The 18,249-nt window shown below is 42.4% G+C and overlaps 2 protein-coding genes across 2 annotated transcripts; one reads left to right on the top strand and one right to left on the bottom strand.

The window, feature by feature from the left end:
• Nucleotides 1-724: 724 nt before the first annotated feature.
• Nucleotides 725-3,091, top strand: LOC120104537. Its single transcript, XM_039115841.1, has 3 exons — nucleotides 725-1,047; nucleotides 1,130-2,174; nucleotides 2,264-3,091. The coding sequence occupies exons 1-3, from the start codon at nucleotides 725-727 to the stop codon at nucleotides 3,089-3,091; spliced, it is 2,196 nt and encodes a 731-aa protein (XP_038971769.1).
• A 4,890-nt stretch (nucleotides 3,092-7,981) lies between these two features.
• On the bottom strand, nucleotides 7,982-9,959 carry LOC120104528. The gene is made up of 2 exons (XM_039115835.1): nucleotides 9,061-9,959; nucleotides 7,982-8,970 (listed from the first exon to the last, which is right to left on the bottom strand). Exons 1-2 carry the CDS (start codon nucleotides 9,328-9,330, stop codon nucleotides 8,671-8,673), a joined length of 570 nt encoding a protein of 189 aa, XP_038971763.1. The 5' UTR covers nucleotides 9,331-9,959; the 3' UTR covers nucleotides 7,982-8,670.
• Between the last annotated feature and the right edge of the window lie 8,290 nt (nucleotides 9,960-18,249).

The raw sequence follows: 18,249 nt of genomic DNA, 5'->3' as shown, positions 1-18,249 counted from the left end.
AGCCTTAGGAGATACAGGTGACAATAATCAAAAAAAATACGGGAAATTACTTTCCCGTCCCTCAAAAGACCCCGCTGGAACAAGAGGTCCCGGTTGACCCAAAAACAAACTTCCGGTCCACCGCTTCATGGATCTTTAATTCCCGGTCCCTAAGTTACTGTTTGCTTTAAAATATAGTACCCAAAGTGCCCCCAGGTTACTTAAGTACCCCCCAGGCTACCGGAAGCGGGAAAAAAATAGGTACCGCGTTCTGTTTTGGAACCGGAAACACTCTGTTTTTGTGTACCGAAGATGCTCCGAAGTAAAAAATCCGACTTGCAGCCCTTAAGCGTGGATGCCCCTGGTGATCCCACGGAAGGTGTTTACCGAAGATGGCTTTCGAGGAAGATTTTGAGACGGGAAAAAGGTGTAAAAATAGGCCGCAACAGGGTATGCGTTATGTCTCCGTTCTTCTCTGTTTTGTCTTTGCCAATGGAGATTGTTTGGTCTGGGAAGAGACAAGCACCCATTAGGATGGATGCTAGATGGATAGGGAGAGAGCATGTCGAGCCTTTGTGTTGACCTAAAAACGTTGAGACTACATCTTACTCTTTACCGGTTCCCTGTTTGAGAGAACGCTGATAGTCCCTCTTTCTCTGTGTAGTGAGACTCTGCTCCACTATATTCCTAAGTCTGTTTGCAATTCGGAATTATCTGTTCATTGCCTCCTCTTTTTTCCATTGTCATGGCTTCGGAAGACACTGGTAGCTCTGTTTTTATGGCCATTTGTTCTTATGGTAGTGAAGCTGTGATTATTTCCATCTCAAAAGACACAATTCTTGATCAAATTTTTAAGGAAATAGTTGAAAGGTGGAGACATTTATCTTCTACAATGATAGAAGTTAAGTTTTATATTCCAAACAAGTCTAAAATGCTTGTTACGCTCATGAGCGATAAGGATGTTCGTAACATGCATGAAATACACGTCAACTTAAATGCCAAGGTGATCGAGATGGTTGTTACTCATTCTCCAACCTTGATCGAAGGTGCTGCTGTGGTAATTGAGAGGTATTCCCTTTTTTAAATATTGTTTTGTGCAACGGATTTTAGTAAGTTTGCTAAAATAATGTTTATCCTATTGTATGAACAGTGGCTCATCGCATTGTGCTGAAATCAGTTCGAGAGGAAAAAAATTTTCGAAGGGTAGCTCAAGTAATTTTGGTCAAGTTGTTGAAGAAACAAGAGCCGCAATTGAAGAGGAAGCAAGTAAAAAAAATTCGTTGGATGATTGGAAAAATAGTATAGAGGGTGTTGGTCAGGAGTTCATGAATGTGGAAACTCTACGTGACACCATTCACAACTATTGCATTGCAATTTGCAGGGATTTTGTCTTCGTGAAGAACGATCGTGATCGAGTTACTGTAGAATGTGTTTATGAAGGTTGCGAATGGCGTATTCATGCTTCTCGCCTTGGGAATGGTGAAAAGTTTGCAATTAAAAAAATGCACTGTAACCACACATGTGGAGGAGGATTGCAAGTGCGGTCTCATCCAAAGGCTTCAAAACGTTGGGTTTCCAAAATTGTTAAAGATCAACTTCAAGATATGCCGTTATATAAGCCGAGTGATATTGTAAAGGATATTCGACGACAATATGGTGTTGAATTGCCGTATCATCAAGCTTGGCGTGGTAAGGAGGTGGCCATGATGGATCTTTATGGTAACAGCCGGCTATCTTATGAACGGATTCGCTGGTATTGCGATGCCATTCGTCAGACCAACCCCGGCAGCATTGCAGAGTACGAAACAATTGATGGTCGATTCAGACGTCTATTCATTTGTTTTCATGCTTCACTAATGGGTTTCATAAAAGGATGTCGTCCTCTGATTTTTATAGATGGCACATTTATAAAGCATAAGGATGGAGGTGTATTGCTTGGAGCCACTTCCAAAGATGGAAATGATGATATGTTTCCTATAGCTTATGGTGTTGTAGATATAGAATGTGATGAAAATTGGGAATGGTTTTGCCGGTTTCTGAAAGAAGCTATTCATAGTTGTACTGAGTATAGTGGTCAACAGTTCACATTTATGACGGATAGACATCAGGGCATTATTAAATCCGTGCCTAAGTACTTTCCTGATTCTTACCACTCATATTGTATACGTCATGTGAAAGAAAACTTCAAGAATCAGGTTTGCATCGTCATATTATGAATAATTTAAACTACAAAGTATCTAAGTAATGTAGCATGTGGTATATTTGATTTTAATTATCAATGCAGGTCCTTGTCCATTATCGTGCAGCTGAGAGAAAGAGGCTCATTGATTTACTAAATGCTGCTGCCTATACACCAAGGCTTACTGTATTCCGAAAGCTAATTGCAAAGCTTACATCAGAAGCCCCTGGTGCTACCACCTTTCTCCTACATGCAAAGCCGGAGCATTGGGCGAATGCTGTATTTCCAAGTCCACGCTGGGGCATCATGACATCGAATGTGGCAGAGTCTTTTAATAGTTGGGTCCTGGAGGCTCGTCATCTCCCTGTGCCTCAGATGGTTGACCATATAAGGATCCAAATAATGCAGATGATGCATCAACGGCGTAATCGAGGATATAGCATTCAATCTCAACTTTGTCCTGATGCGGAGAAAGTGTTGCAAAAAAATGCGGAAGATGGTCGGAGATTAGCTGTATTTACGTCCAACATAATGATATATGATGTAAAGGATACCAACTACTCATGCAAAGTTGACCTGCATATGTGTAGCTGCTCTTGTGGCGAGTGGCGAATCTTCCGCATGCCATGTAAGCATGCTTGTGCATGCATCGAGAAGGACGGCAGATCACTATACCAATTCACCGACAATTGCTTCCAAGCTGAATTGTATAGAGTAACATATGCCGAAGCAATCAGTCCAATTCCTGACATGGAGAAACCCCAAAGTGCCTCTGAAGAGATCCACATTCTACCCCCTATAAGAAAGACACGTCCTGGCAGGCCTAAAAAGAAGAGAAGACCTTCGCAAGTGGAGTCAGTACGTGAAATGAGATGTGGACGATGCGGGAAGGTTGGGCACAATAGAAGGACTTGTAATGAGGTCATCAAGTAAAGAATATGGACATTATGAAGAATGTATCGAGATACCTGCAATGTATTTTCATGTTAGTCACAGCATATTAAAAACAAAACTCTTGTATTGATGTTAATGAAGTGCAAACTGAATTGTATATGTTGATTTTTTGTTAGATTTTAATTCAGTTACTTCAAACCAGAATGCAGTTAAAAAATTGTTACAAACATGTAATGATACACAGTTAATCAACGGTTGGCATAGCATTCGACGTCAGCTCTGACAATTACAATAGTTGAATATGGCGTGGAAAAATTTATATTGACACCTAAAATCCCGTTTCCCGGCTTCCCTTCGACTTTGCCTAATCTGAGACTCTTAACGAGTCGACTCCGAAAATATTGGAGTCGACTCGATCTGTCCCGATATCGACTCGGTAGGAAAAGAGGTCGACTCTTAGGCTTGGCTGAGCTAAGGTCCACTCTCTGTCTTTGTTCTGTCCCACTTAACGGGGCGACTCGCCTTTCACTGGGGTCGACTCGAACTGCCCTGGGGTTGACTCAGAACTCCGTGAGGTCGACACTTAGGCTTCGCTTATTTTGGCTGCTCTCTGTCTTTGCTCTGTGCCAGCTAAGGAGTCGACTCGCTTTTCACCGGAGTCGACTCCCACTGCAAGGAGGTCGACTCAAAACTCGGTGAGGTCGACACTTAGGCTTCCCTTAATTCGGCTGCTCTCTGTCTTTGCTCTGTGCCAGCTAAGGAGTCGACTCGTCCGTCACCGGAGTCGACTCCCACTGCAAGGAGGTCGACACTTAGGCTTCCCTTATTTCGGCTGCTCTCTGTCTTTGCTCTGTGCCACCTAAGGAGTCGACTCGTCTTTCACCGGAGTCGACTCCCACTGCACGGAGGTCGACTCAAATCTCGGTGAGGTCGACTCAAAACTCTGAGAACACAGTTAGCTTGTCTGGGAACACAGTTAGCTTGTCTGGGAACACAGTTAGCTTGCTGTCTGGGAACACAGTTAGCTTCTCTGGGAACACAGTTAGCTTCTCTGGGAACACAGTTAGCTTCTCTGGGAACACAGTTAGCTTGTACAGTTAGCTTGTTTCTGGGAACACAGTTAGCTTGTCTGGGAACACAGTTAGCTTCTCTGGGAACACAGTTAGCTTGCGGTTCTGGGAACACAGTTAGCTTCTCTGGGAACACAGTTAGCTTGTACAGTTAGCTTGTTTCTGGGAACACAGTTAGCTTCTCTGGGAACACAGTTAGCTTCTCTGGGAACACAGTTAGCATTCTGTCTGGGAACACAGTTAGCTTGTCTGGGAATACAGTTAGCTTGCTGTCTGGGAACACAGTTAGCTTCTCTGGGAACACAGTTAGCTTCTCTGGGAACACAGTTAGCTTGTACAGTTAGCTTGTTTCTGGGAACACAGTTAGCTTGTCTGGGAACACAGTTAGCTTCTCTGAGAATACAGTTAGCTTGCGGTTCTGGGAACACAGTTAGCTTCTCTGGGAACACAGTTAGCTTCTCTGGGAACACAGTTAGCTTGTTTCTGAGAACACAGTTAGCTTCTCTGGGAACATAGTTAGCATTCTGTCTGGGAACACAGTTAGCTTGTCTGGGAACACAGTTAGCTTGCTATCTGGGAACACAGTTAGCATTCTGTCTGGGAACACAGTTAGCTTCTCTGGGAACACAGTTAGCTTGCGGTTCTTGGAACACAGTTAGCTTGTCTGGGAACACAGTTAACTTCTCTGGGAACACAGTTATGGAGTGTCTGGGAACACAGTTAGCTTGTCTGGGAACACAGTTAGCTTCTCTGGGAACACAGTTAGCTTGCGGTTCTGGGAACACAGTTAGCTTCTCTGGGAACACAGTTAGCTTGTACAGTTAGCTTGTTTCTGGGAACACAGTTAGCTTGTCTGGGAACACAGTTAGCTTCTCTGGGAACACAGTTAGCTTGCGGTTCTGGGAACACAGTTAGCTTCTCTGGGAACACAGTTAGCTTCTCTGGGAACACAGTTAGCTTGTTTCTGGGAACACAGTTAGCTTCTCTGGGAACACAGTTAGCTTGTTTCTGGGAACACAGTTAGCTTCTCTGGGAACACAGTTAGCATGTATGTCTTTGCTCCGTGCCACCTAAGGAGTCGACTCGTCTTTCACCGGAGTCGACTCCCACTGCACGGAGGTCGACTCAAAACTCGGTGAGGTCGACTCAAAACTTTGAGAACACAGTTAGCTTCTCTGGGAACACAGTTAGCTTGTCTGGGAACACAGTTAGCTTGCCTGGAAACACAGTTAGCTTGCTGTCTGGGAACACAGTTAGCTTCTCTGGGAACACAGTTAGCTTCTCTGGGAACACAGTTAGCTTGTACAGTTAGCTTGTTTCTGGGAACACAGTTAGCTTGTACAGTTAGCTTGTTTCTAGGAACACAGTTAGCTTCTCTGGGAACACAGTTAGCATTCTGTCTGGGAACATAGTTAGCTTCTCTGGGAACACAGTTAGCTTCTCTGGGAACACAGTTAGCTTGTACAGTTAGCTTGTTTCTGGGAACACAGTTAGCTTCTCTGGGAACACAGTTAGCTTCTACAGTTAGCTTGTTTCTGGGAACACAGTTAGCTTGTCTGGGAACACAGTTATCTTCTCTGGGAACACAGTTAGCATTCTGTCTGGGAACACAGTTAGCTTGTCTGGGAACACAGTTAGCTTCTCTGGGAACACAGTTAACTTGTCTGGGAACACAGTTAGCTTCTCTGGGAACACAGTTATTACGATTGAGTCGACCCGACTGATATTTGAAGTCGACCCCATAACTCTCTCAGAGTATTCCAAATAGCGCCTGTGTACGCAGCCAAGCTACGAGTCGACCCTCTCATCAAGATGGCGTCGACTCCATTTCGTAGGAGTCGATATCTTCTTGCCTGAGGTCGACCCGTAACTCCAATAAGGAAATAAAACCTGAGGTCAATCGACTCCCTCTTCCCTTCTATTTTTGTGGAGTCGACCTAAGTTCCCTTCCCGTGCTCCTTGCGTCTCTTCGTTCGTCCAATTCCTTACTTCCCTCCTCTCTATCTATCATCCATCCGTCGCCATGCCGAGGAAGCAGGTCGTGCGGCCTTCAAAGAAGAGAAGTAATGTTCCGGAAGCAACCGAGCGAAGGTCCAAGGCAAGAAACGACGTTCCTCCTCCTCGTCCGCATGCTCCATCTCCTCCTAGGCAAGTACCCTTGGTGACTCGTCGTGTTTCTCTCGGTAGGAAAATAGATTTCGACTTCTTAGAAGCCCAGGGTTTTACCATAGGTCTGAAGCTGAAAGCTATGGGTTGGGAAACCCTATGTTCCCTTGACATTCCGACGTACCCGAACCTTATTCGCCATTTCTATGCCAATCTCAAAACCGGAATTGCTACCATTAAAAGTGTGGTAAAGGAAACCCCAATTCTGCTAAACCCGGAAACCCTAGGGAGTCTTGTCAACATCCCAACCTCTGGTTCAACCGAAGATTTTTTAGAAAATAGAGTGTTGGGCATTCAATATCTTCTTGGCACAGAAAATGTTAGTCCACTTGAGCAAATTTCGGCCAACCGACTTAGTGTGGAAAATCGACTATTACATCATATTGTTAGCCGAATCCTCTTTCCGAAAACAGGTAGGTTTGATTTTGTGTCCGAAAGAGATATTCTTGTTATCTTCCACATTCTGAACGGTAGCCCCCTTAGTTTACCTCACCTGATTATTAGACACATGGTAGAGTCTGCCTCTAGAGCTAGGGCATCCTTGCCATATGGAATGCTCTTAACCTTAGTCTTCGAGGAGTTCGGTGTAAATACTGAAGGGGAACCATCTACAACTCTTGGTCATTGGGATACTTACAATGACCGGTCGCTACATCGAATGGGTTTTCGTAAAAAAGATGGTCAGTGGATAAGAAAAGATGAAGGGAAGAGCAGTGCGTGCCATAGAGAAGAGCAGCGACCTGTCGAAAATGAAGAATCATTTCATCCTCCCACTGAAGAACCAATTGCCCAAACTCAGCAGCCCACTGAAGTTAGACTTAGTGCTGAGCAGTTCAGAGCACTAAGGGATGATATCGTGCAAGAGCTAAGAAATTCTAGAGATGTTGCTTGTACAGACTTGGTACCTTTCAATGCAACCGTGTGTGAATTGGTCGCTGAAATGAGGGCGAAAATGGTCAGTCTTCGATGTCTTCTTCAAGGACAGTACCAGAGATTTGTGGACATAGAAGAGGAGACCAAAAAGCTTCAACAATCTGTCAGAAAGGACATGGAGAATCTGAATGAAAATGCACAGGATGTATGCGACAAACTTCTACAATCACTTCATAAGATCAATCAGACTTTAGCTGACCTCAACAAGTCCTATCTCCAGTCCAACTCTGAAGTTGCAGCCATTCTGCAGAAAGTTTCAGAAGTTCTGGGTCTTGTAATGGGGAGACTGCCAAGAGCTTCTTCGAGTTTCACTGCCCCATGATTTCTTCTTTTCGTAGAAACTAAGGTTATTTTGTCTGCAAGAGTTTAATAGGTCTCGAGGAGACTCATTGTAATATATTTATGTAATGTCAACAATTGCAATGAAATGTTCTATTTTTGACCAACATGGCTTGTATAATGATATTTTGATTCTATGGTAATTGTGTATTCGTAACATCCAGAAGATTGCTAAAAAAGGGGAAAGAAATAAATGTTAACTAGATTAAGGGAGTCGACCCCAGTGAATGGAGAGTCGACCCCTTATGTGGCACAGAGCCAAGACAGAGAGCACCCAAAAACAGCCAGCGACGCATAAGTGTCGACCTCAGGCATACTGGAGTCGACCTCTGGACATAAGGGAGTCGACTCCAGTGAATGGCGAGTCGACCCCTTAGGTGGCACAGAGGCAAGACAGAGAGCACCCAAAAATAGCCAGAGCCTAAGTGTCGACCTCAGGCAGACTGGAGTCGACCTCTGGACATAAGGGAGTCGACCCTTAAGAGTGCCTGGTGTGCTGGGGTCGACTCCAGTCTAAGGGAGTCGACTCCAGTGAATGGCGAGTCGACCCCTTAAGTGGCACAGAGCCAACACAGAGAGTGGCTGGTGTGCCAGAGTCGACCTCCGGACATTCAGGTTTGCATCCCTTAAGAGTGGCTGGTGAGTTAGCTTGACTCGTCGCGAACAAATGTCGACCTCTGAATTTAGGATGCTGTGCCAGACTCGACTCGTGGTGTGCCAGTGTCGACCTCTGAATTTAGGATTCAACCACATGAATGTTAGGCGACAGTTTCTCAAACTCCGACACGCTTTATGAAACCACCAAAGTTGCTGCATATCATTGTTACTATTGTGCAGGATGATATTGTTACGATAAACTCGTACTGTATAAATCAATTTTTAGGTGGCTCAGTTTAATAAGTCACCGTAGACTTTTCGTTTAAGCGATGAGCATGACAGGGAGTTGGAAAAATTGCCAATACATAAGGACTTTGCACGGAATAATGATATTATGTCTGAAAATGTTTTATTACAGAGAACAAGAAAATTACAGTTGGACAAACATCCTTTATAACACATTTACAATCAAGTTTTACAACTAATTTGCATTCATGTGATACAACACGTAGTCTACGATTTCTCTATACAAGTCTTCCCAGGGTACATTGACCTAAACCTAACGCTGGCAACGCTCCCGGAATGCAATAGAATACTCCCTGCAGCCCAGCTCCTGTATAAAGATGGATCCTTCAATTCTTCCTTTAATGGTCTCGTGCTGCCTCGGGTAAGTCCCTCTGCAAACATAAGCATGTATGCCCCGCAGTCAACACTATCATTTCGTTGTTGTGCACATTGTCGAATTTCAGAATATGCTAATTCTGGGATACGAAATCCGACAACGTCGTTTAGCCACGATCTCACAAAAGAAGCCTGTAATAATGTGAAGAATGCAAAATTTTAAGAACATACGCCTGCTAAAGAAGGTTCTCAGTAATATTAGGTTTCACAAGTGATACCAACATATCTAACAGCGTCCTCCCCAACGTCGAAACTCCACAAGGAGTTGTAGCATTCGAAACGCTGGTCCTTCAAGTCCAGAGAAAGTAGATACCAATGCCATCCCGTATTCATCGGAATGAAGAGATATCTACACTTTTGAAGTTCAGCACATCTGAATTCCCGAAGCCATGTTTGAATACTGGGCAGCAATGCCTCTATGATTCTTTTGGTAACATCAGTGGTAATTGAGAGGTAATCCAATGGTAGATGCTGGAGCACGGCAGCCTGCATACAATTTAGGAGACGCAGCTTAGATGGCACGCTGAATTTCAATTGGAAAAATGTAAGAACGAGACATCATGAGCAGTAATTCAAAACCTGGATCTCGCAGCGCAAATATAAACATGGATTGTCAATAATCTCATTAGTGGCACGAGGCAGAAGCTCCAAAATGCGAAAGTACACATTGATTACCTGTACGCAATAAAAGAAGTACGCACTCAGTACCAAATTACAATTTGCAGTAGTAGTTCATCACAGTTAGCATACGTCACTCCGTAGAGCCTTGTCATGCAGGAGCTGCACTAAGGCATCAGGGCTGCATGCAGGTTTGGTACGATCTTCGTCCTCCCATATTATATCCCTACATAAAACAGTTATGTTTAAGAAACTTGAAATGCGATAATTGTCAAAAACGGTCAATTAATATAATTAACTTACCCAAACTCATGTTCTTCGAGGAAGAATTTAATAGCTTCTTCATACCTAATAGGGAGTATACTTGTCCCCTTCCCATGAAAGCTACGTTTCAGTGCCACTCTCTGAACATCGTTAACTTTAAATAAATGGTGACGACAGATATTTTGGTTAGGAAACTTAACTGTATAGACTTAGCAAATTCAATATGGATAAATAAACACATATGGACGAGACAACAATTCTATACCACTCCCGGGGGAGAGGTTTCCTCCCATGTTGGAGCCGATTTTTGGAGCTCCATTAATGAACTTGTCGATGGGTCGAATATGTTGGTTGACCGAGCGGGCGAATCCTCGGACACAATAGTAATTCCCGTACAAACCTCACCTTTTTCGGCAACTTTGACCCTTTTTTTAGCCCTTTTATAGGTCTTTGGCTGGTCTGATATGGCCTTCGCTTTCTCCGATGGCTTGCGCTCGCGTGCTCCCAGCTTCACGCGCTTGCATAAGGAGGACACATATGACCTGGGAGCTCTCTGTTTCTTCTTAGCTTCAGCATCAGTGGACGAAATAACCTGATTTGAAAATGCATTTCAAGACAATTTATACTACCATTCTCAAAACTGCGAACACTACGTACCAAAAAATTACATACCTCCACCGAATCAGCACTATACTGCATATGATCTTTATGAAGAGCATCGTCGTGAATAGGTGGATCAACTGTAGTATGCTCCTTCACGTAACCAAGGAAGAGGTTGTTTAAATCAAGCAAGTCGATTCATACTAGAACTGGTAGTTAACTTGTCAGACCTTATACAGAGGAAGCATGCTTACCTCAGGAGGAACAGTAGCATGCCCACCAGGTTTGTCATCAACCAGAAGGCCCTTATCTCGTAGGACCTTCTCTATTGTCGACACCCTCTTATCGAGCTGTTCTATGCGGGTATTCTCAACATCCCCAATAGGATGAGGGTCTGCTAAAGTAAAACCATGTTGTACCAAACACGTCTCAAGCACTGTGATACGTGTGTGAATTTCCCGCAGTGGATGTCGATCACTTTGGCTGGATGACGGAATCTAAAACAACACAATAATGAATTAGCTTGTATGAATTGAACAAACTGTAGGCATACATCAATGTGTGCAGACTTGAACTATGTACCGACAAGTGAAAAGTGCATGCCAATTCAAAAGTGCATATATTTGTGTTTGTAAATGCTATGTCACAGTAAGCTGCTAATACCTGAGTTCCGTCGTGCACGGATTGTTGATGTTCTGTCTCCGTACGCCTCTCATCAGGCACACGTAATTGTGGCCTTCCAGCTGAGAGAAGGTGCAACTCCTCCTCTCTTGGTTCTAACTTCTCAATAACCTAAAGCATTCGAACAGTTAAATTAACGTACAAGTTAAAATATTTCCAATGTAAGAATTCAACATTCAAACCTCAAATCGTTTTAAATTTTTCATAACATCCGCAATCACGTCCACCCTGCGGGGAAATGGGGTGTTGTTCCAGCGTACGAGACGTGGATACATGAACGGTGGCCGGTGCCTTCCAGCAATGCTGTTAGCATGCTCAACAGCCCATACCTGCCATTCATTATTGTAAACATCAAATTACATCTAAATATATATATCGTAACAATGAAATTTAAAAAAAACATCTTATGATGCTTACCACCAAGGCGACCGTGCAGCCATCCATGTATCTACCAACCCCTTTGCCTGTGACGTTCCTAGTCTTCACACTATCGGCTAGACTAGGTATTTGCTGCCGAAGAAAAGAGAAAACGGCAAGACCCCAACTATACGAACCTAAGCGGTCTAAATCATCGACATATGAACATAATGTCTTAGGGACATAGTAGCGTACGGTTGGGAAGAGGATGGTCCCAAAAAGATAAAGAACCCATAATTTTGTAAAATCCTCCACATCTTGTCGACTGCTCTTACCGACAAGGAATTGTAATCTACTTTTAATTGCATCTCTACTGGCTTTCTGGTGGTCACCATCAAAAAACCAGTTGATGAGGTCACACGTAACCCTCCCCTTCCTATGCAGTTGCACCTCATCACCCGTCGCACTCAAACCAAGGATTAGTGCGAAATCAGTCCCTACAAAAGGCACTATAACCCTACCAAACCAAAAACCCTCCTCAACATTATCCCAAAGGGAGAGCAATGTGTCCAAGACAGGCCTACTCTGTTTTATATACGGTAGACCTAGCATGTGCCCAAATGGAGTGCCACGTATTCTTTCCTTCTGTTCATCAGACATGAATGGGATTAGGGTGACCATAAAATTTACAAAGTGGTTGAAATAACATCTTCCATTAACCATAGTACTCGGGCCAACAGAGGATTTTTGGCCAATACTCTGCTTTGGGGCCATCTTAGATTTCTGCATCACAAATATAGTTACAAATTATGTTTTTGATAATATTAACAAAAAATAAATCATCCTAAAAACTAAAACAAAGTAAACAATTAGCACGGAATGGAAGAAATTTTCCACAACAAATTTCTCAAATGTGCTACCACAACCTCTCTGTCCATTAATCCCGCAAAACCACTGGACCATTCCAACAACTACCTGGAATACCGTACAATACTGCATATCACGTCCGTGTTCAATACATTATTCGAAAAAGTATGCGGTGACAAACCTGTTGAAGGAATGCAGAAAATATCTCCTTGCTTCCGCCTAAGCTTCCGCTACAAACGAACAGGGCGAAGTCGGTTCGAAGGGGACAGAAAATAATCTCTTTGCTCCTCAGAATCGGATCGGAAGGGTTCTACTTTTCCAAAAGGGGAACGGCTAAACAGGGGAAAAGAGGAAGATCGAGTACCGTTGGGAAGTGATTTGCAGTTCTAGGGTTCGAAACCGAGGCGTTCAAATCAAGCGGAATCGGGCGAGATTTTTATGGAATTCTTTCCGTCGGAAGAGAGGATTAGGATACGAAGATTGGGGACGAACGAGGGCTGGAATTGAGGGACTTTGAATAGGGCTCGTTCAAATGAAGACATGCATACGAGGAACGACGGAAGAGGAAACAGGTCAGGGGTATTTTGGTCTCCTTTTGAGATTTGATATGTCTTTGGACCGCTTATTAAATGCACAGTCAACAGGGACTATTCATTATACAGGGGTCAAAATTTGGACCGCGAAGCAAATTCCCCAAAATATAGAGAAAAGCATCTAACAGTAGTTTGCATGAGTCAAGATGCTACTTTACTCCAAAGCTGCAGATGAGAAGTTTCGTCCTTCAAAGAGCTAAGTTGGTCCCAGCTGTGAAAAGAACTTAATATCTTCTGGATTAGAAAGCATATCGAGCCTTTCATATTCAGAAACGGCCACGCATCTCTCTCTTGCCAATTCTCGCAGCAAACAGCAGTGATTAGTTGGTCCCCGGCCTTCCTCTCCATCTTGTGATTGTTCTTTTCTTTTTCATTCTCTCCGGAGATCCTGGAATGATGATGACTATTCTCTTAATTTCAGCTGCAACTTGATGGTGGTCCACAGGCTTTTGGCAAAGGAGTATCTGAAGAACATGTGGTTGATTGATTCCACTCCCACATTACTAAATGCGTAGCCTAAACTAATATTCCAACCTTTTTTTTTTATGAGTGTTCCGTGTATGCAATTTGTTTCTGATGGCTACCCATAAGAATACTTTCACCTTCTCCAGAGTTGCAGCCTTCCAAATGAATTTGAAGTAGGAGCATCTCAATCCGCCGATGTTAAGGAAGCTGTAAAAGGAGCCAACAGTGAACAAGCCATTTTAAGCTAGTTTCCACACTGGCTCGTCCATGAAAATACTATGCAATAACTCTAGTTGATTCATCTCGTTCCTGGTCGGAGGTCCTTGCACTTGGATGCAACCATCCAGCATTATCTTCTAGAGATAATGGCCTAAGAATTTTAATGCTCCATCTTCCATGAACTCTGCTCCATTGAGACAAGACAGGAGCATTCTTCAAAAGGCTCTATCAACTAGCCACATATCCACCCAAAACCTCATAGAATGCTTCATCGATTTAGAAACTAAGACCGCATCAAAAGGCTCGAGAGTAGAACAGATGTCCTTCAAAACTAGAAATGTAGAGCCTTGTATACTCGGAACATTATAGTTTCTGTTTCGCGAGTCATAGTTATGCATGACGAGTGTTTTACGAATAGATTTTTGAGGAGATAAAAACTTCCAGCACCATTTAGTCAACATACCTTGCTCGTTTCCCTGAGCTCTTTGATACTGAGGCCTCCATCGTCCCTTGGTTTGCGAACTCGTTAAGCATGAGAACCCATTGAAAGAGGAGGTGCTTTTCCAAAGAAAAGCTCTATGAAGCTTATTCAATCTATAGGCACTCAATTTGGCAGTTCAAAGACTTGACATCAGATAATATAGCATACTGGATAAGGCAGAATTAAGGTATGCCGTCTCAATACTGCATCTCATTCTGGTATTACATTGTTACTATATCAGTGCAGAATGGGGTGGTTCAACGTATCGAGCATCGGTATGTCCTCCCTACCAAACCGAGTAGAGTACGGTATATTCCATACTGCTCGATACGGTACGACATACTATGAACAGAATTAATGAGAACAAGCTCATATCCGATCGAGAGGTTTTTACCAATCTAACTAGCTAGCCCGCTGTCTATCAAACTTTGCAATCGGAGGAAGCCAACCAAATTTAGGAAAGAGTCAAGAAAGAGCAAGGCGAAGATATTTTGTCGGAAAGCTACCGACCTTTCAATTCAACATCGAAGTCCCTTCATTTATAAGCAGCAGAACTAGAACAACCAAGGCCAATCACTAACCTCTCTGCAAAGTTGATTCTCAGACCCGAAACTAATTCGAATGAATAAAGGATCAGCTGTAGAGTTCTAATTTGTTCTTCATTGGCTTGACAAAAAAATGAGGTGTCATCAGCGAACTGTACATTTAGGATGCCTATATGCATCTTGCAGCTGCCCAATCCATAGTTTAATCCCTCCTGCTTAGCATTGTTCAGAATTCTATTGGGAACGTCCGTAGCAATGGTAAAGAGAAAGGAGAAAAAGGATCTCCTTTTCTTAATCCATGACCACATTTAATGCAACTGCCGGCTTCTCTAATAACTAAAACTGCTACCTAGCTCGTGCAAATGATGGGACGTGATTCAGCAAATCCATATAGGAGGGTAACCTCGACGATTAAGAGTATCAAAAAGAAATCCCTGCCCAGGCGAATGCCCTTGTGAATTCTAGTTTGCATAAGACTCCATCGAGCTCTAATAAAGTTATTAAGAACATAACATCCCTTGGTAAAAGCAAACTGAGCCTTATCAAGAAGATTTCAGGGACCAGAGGTCCAGAGCGAAAAGTCTACTATCAAGAACCTTGGATATTATCTAACAACTAGACTCAAGCCTCCTTCCTATGTATGCAAGACTACTTCAGTTGGATACAAATATGGCTATAAATGAATTCACCCAAGCCAAGCTTTGGCTTGCTCTAGCTTAGCCTGATAAACGAGGAAAATGACGAGCTTGAGCTGAGCTTAACTACAAATCTTCAGGCTTGGTTCACTTACGAACATGTTTGAATAGGCATGTTTGCAAGCCAAGCCCAAGCCTCTAGCCTAAAGTGGTTGCGCTTCAGTTGTTTATAATCCAAACCTTAAAATTTGGGCTAGAGCTTTTCTTGTTTCCTGACCAGCTCTTTTTGTGTTGTCATAGGAAATATGAGTTTAATTTGTGATCGGATTGAGCCCTAGCTGTCGACATATAACTTAGCTCATTTGCTGTCCTAAGAAAATTTATTCTTTTTCCTGACCAGCTTTTTTTGTGATGTCATAAGAAATTCTAATCTTCCTAGTTTCTATTTATTTGATACAGTTAGTCTCATATTTCTTAGATTCAAAAATGTCCTTTGGTTGACTCCAAAATGTCGGCAAGAGCGCATATTGTGCTAGTATTAGTTTACAGGATGCTACAACTATGCATATTTAGTTATTATTACTACAAATTATATCAGAAATTAGTGCACATAGAGATAATATAAGCGCATATAGTCATAGAATATTATGCAGATTATTTTGGATAATTTTGAAGAAAGGTTAAGATCATGTTAAAAGACATTCATGAGACTAACAGGGGTGCTTTTGGGTATGGTTAGGTCAGATCTGGGTTTCGGTAAATCTAGACTCAGACTTGTTGGGTTTAAATTTTGTTCCATAGACCTTGGTTGGGTGATGCAGTCAAGAGACCTTACATATGCCAACTATCTAAACCAATGATCCAAGTACCTTAAGAGGTCTCATTGGAGTTACCTATATGCTAGAAGATACCCAAAACTCACAAGGATTGCATGGTTACACCGACAAATATGTTGGAATGAACTTGAAAGTAGACATCTCGAGTCTCATGTGAAGATTGTCTGATGAGATGGGACACACTCTAGATGCCACTGGATCTCTAATATGACCTCATAGAAAGATACAAGATGATGTTTGACACACAAGTGTCCAAAGGATGCACAATTTTGATGAAATTGGTTCAAGTTACAACTAAAAGAACGAACCACTATATATCAAGCTCAAAGATGGCATTGGCATGATTAGCATAATTGGAGTTCTAAGCAAGCGACATCTACCATGCCAGACATCAAGTAATCTCTTAAAACAAATTGAAATTGAATCGCCTAAATCTAAGCTTTGGTGGAGGAGAGATGGAATAACTGTTAAAGCTGTGTCAATGTAGCCCAGAAGCTGAATTCACAACCATAAGCATATCGTCTTAAGGATTCCAATGACCAGAATTGTGGTGTCAGTATTTTCCAACACACTGCTAATTCCAACTCATGATGAACCATCCTATCGTTAGTTTAATTTTGGTCCAAGTTTGACCCATATTGCTTCGAGATATTCCAATGCTGCCCTAAAGCTACCATCAGAAGCCCTCCAACAATCCATTTTTCGTTGTCAGAAATTAATTTCTAGAAGCCTTTAAGCAAGATATCTTGTTATATTTGTCTTGTGAATTAATTAATAGATGTTTTAGTCAATTACTAAGGGACTTCACGAGCTTCCTTTAATGTAAAGGACCTAGAACACTATCAATAGGATGCCTATGTACTCGCTTTTCATCAATTATTGATGTTAATAAAGTTATTCTTCAGGTTCTCTCAATTCTTCATATGTGGCGAGACATCAGAAGACGTTGGTGGATGCCAGACCCTATAAAAATCAAAGGTGGAATACTTGAGGTTTCCCAGGAAAGGAGGTGCAACGCCTTCTAATTACCCTTTCTAGTTACAAATTCTCTTCCAGATGTAGATGGCGATCTTCTAGTTTAGTTTTAGTTTCTTGTTTTCTTCTCCTAGTTCTAGTTATTCTTCGTTTGGTTCTTGTTTTTAAATTTTATTTTAGGTTCTCTGGATTTGATCCTATATATAGTTTTGTTTTCGCTACATTACTTCAGTAGCAGGTAGAATAGGGGTTCTCTCACTTATCGCTAACAAAAACAACTATAAAATCTATTGGACCTTCAGGTCATGTTTGTGTTAAATATAAAGTTGTACTTGCTCCGGTGCAAAAGTAGAGTAGCCCGAATCAAATCAAGCATAATCTCCCACAGGGTTACAGTAAACCAAAAACTAAAAAACAAATATAATAATACAATTCAGCAACCAAGATATTATCAGGTCAATAGCGGAGGTGTGCCTCTCTTGCCGAATCGCCTCCTCGTACTGCTAGTCGTTGTTCTTCCCGCTAACGAGTTTATCTGCACCTTAGTGTAGTTCGAAATCATGCTTTATTCCCTTCCATTCTGGCGTTCTAGGCTTAAAGCTCAATCCGGTAAACCTACCTTGTTTTTTCAAAAAATTGTATTCTTTTCCGGACGAGTGGGCGAATCATGTAGTTCTTAAGCGACAAATAGTAGAAAAATGTAAAGACAAAAAAAATGTAAGGATATCAGCAACTTAATGTAGTTTTATATGAGACCAAGTGCATAATGCTATTGACCAAGTGCATAATTCAGCAACCAAGATATCAAGCATCGACAAGTAGTCGAGAAATGTAAAGACAAAAAGGATAAAACATACGCAAACCCTAACAATGAACATGAGGCTCAGAATAATTTCCATAGCAAGGGAAGCAACCAATCACGTCTCCTGAACCTGACTAGCCATAGGCCACTCAGGAAGCATAAAACAAGCCAACTTCCAATGGCCATCGACAGGAGAAATTATGAGGTAGACCTGGTTTAAGAGATTGGCTGTAAACTGAGCCAATAAAATCCTACCACATCAGCTGAGATTTTTACCGAATAAAATAATTAAAAAAACCAAACCAACCCTAGGAATCCGACATGGGGGAGTTGGTGGGAGGAGCGCTCGAGAGCGTCGGGGGTGGAGGAGAGGTGGGCAAGGTAGGGGTGGAGAGCGGCTGGGCGGGCGTGCTCCAGGAGGCGGCGGCGGAGGCAAATTTCTGCAAATTAAATGGGCTAGTAAGTTTTCATTG

The sequence above is a fragment of the Phoenix dactylifera genome, unplaced genomic scaffold, assembly GCF_009389715.1.
Source record: "Phoenix dactylifera cultivar Barhee BC4 unplaced genomic scaffold, palm_55x_up_171113_PBpolish2nd_filt_p 000007F, whole genome shotgun sequence".
Classification (NCBI taxonomy): domain Eukaryota; kingdom Viridiplantae; phylum Streptophyta; class Magnoliopsida; order Arecales; family Arecaceae; genus Phoenix; species Phoenix dactylifera.
This window is presented reverse-complemented; position numbering and strand designations above follow the sequence as displayed.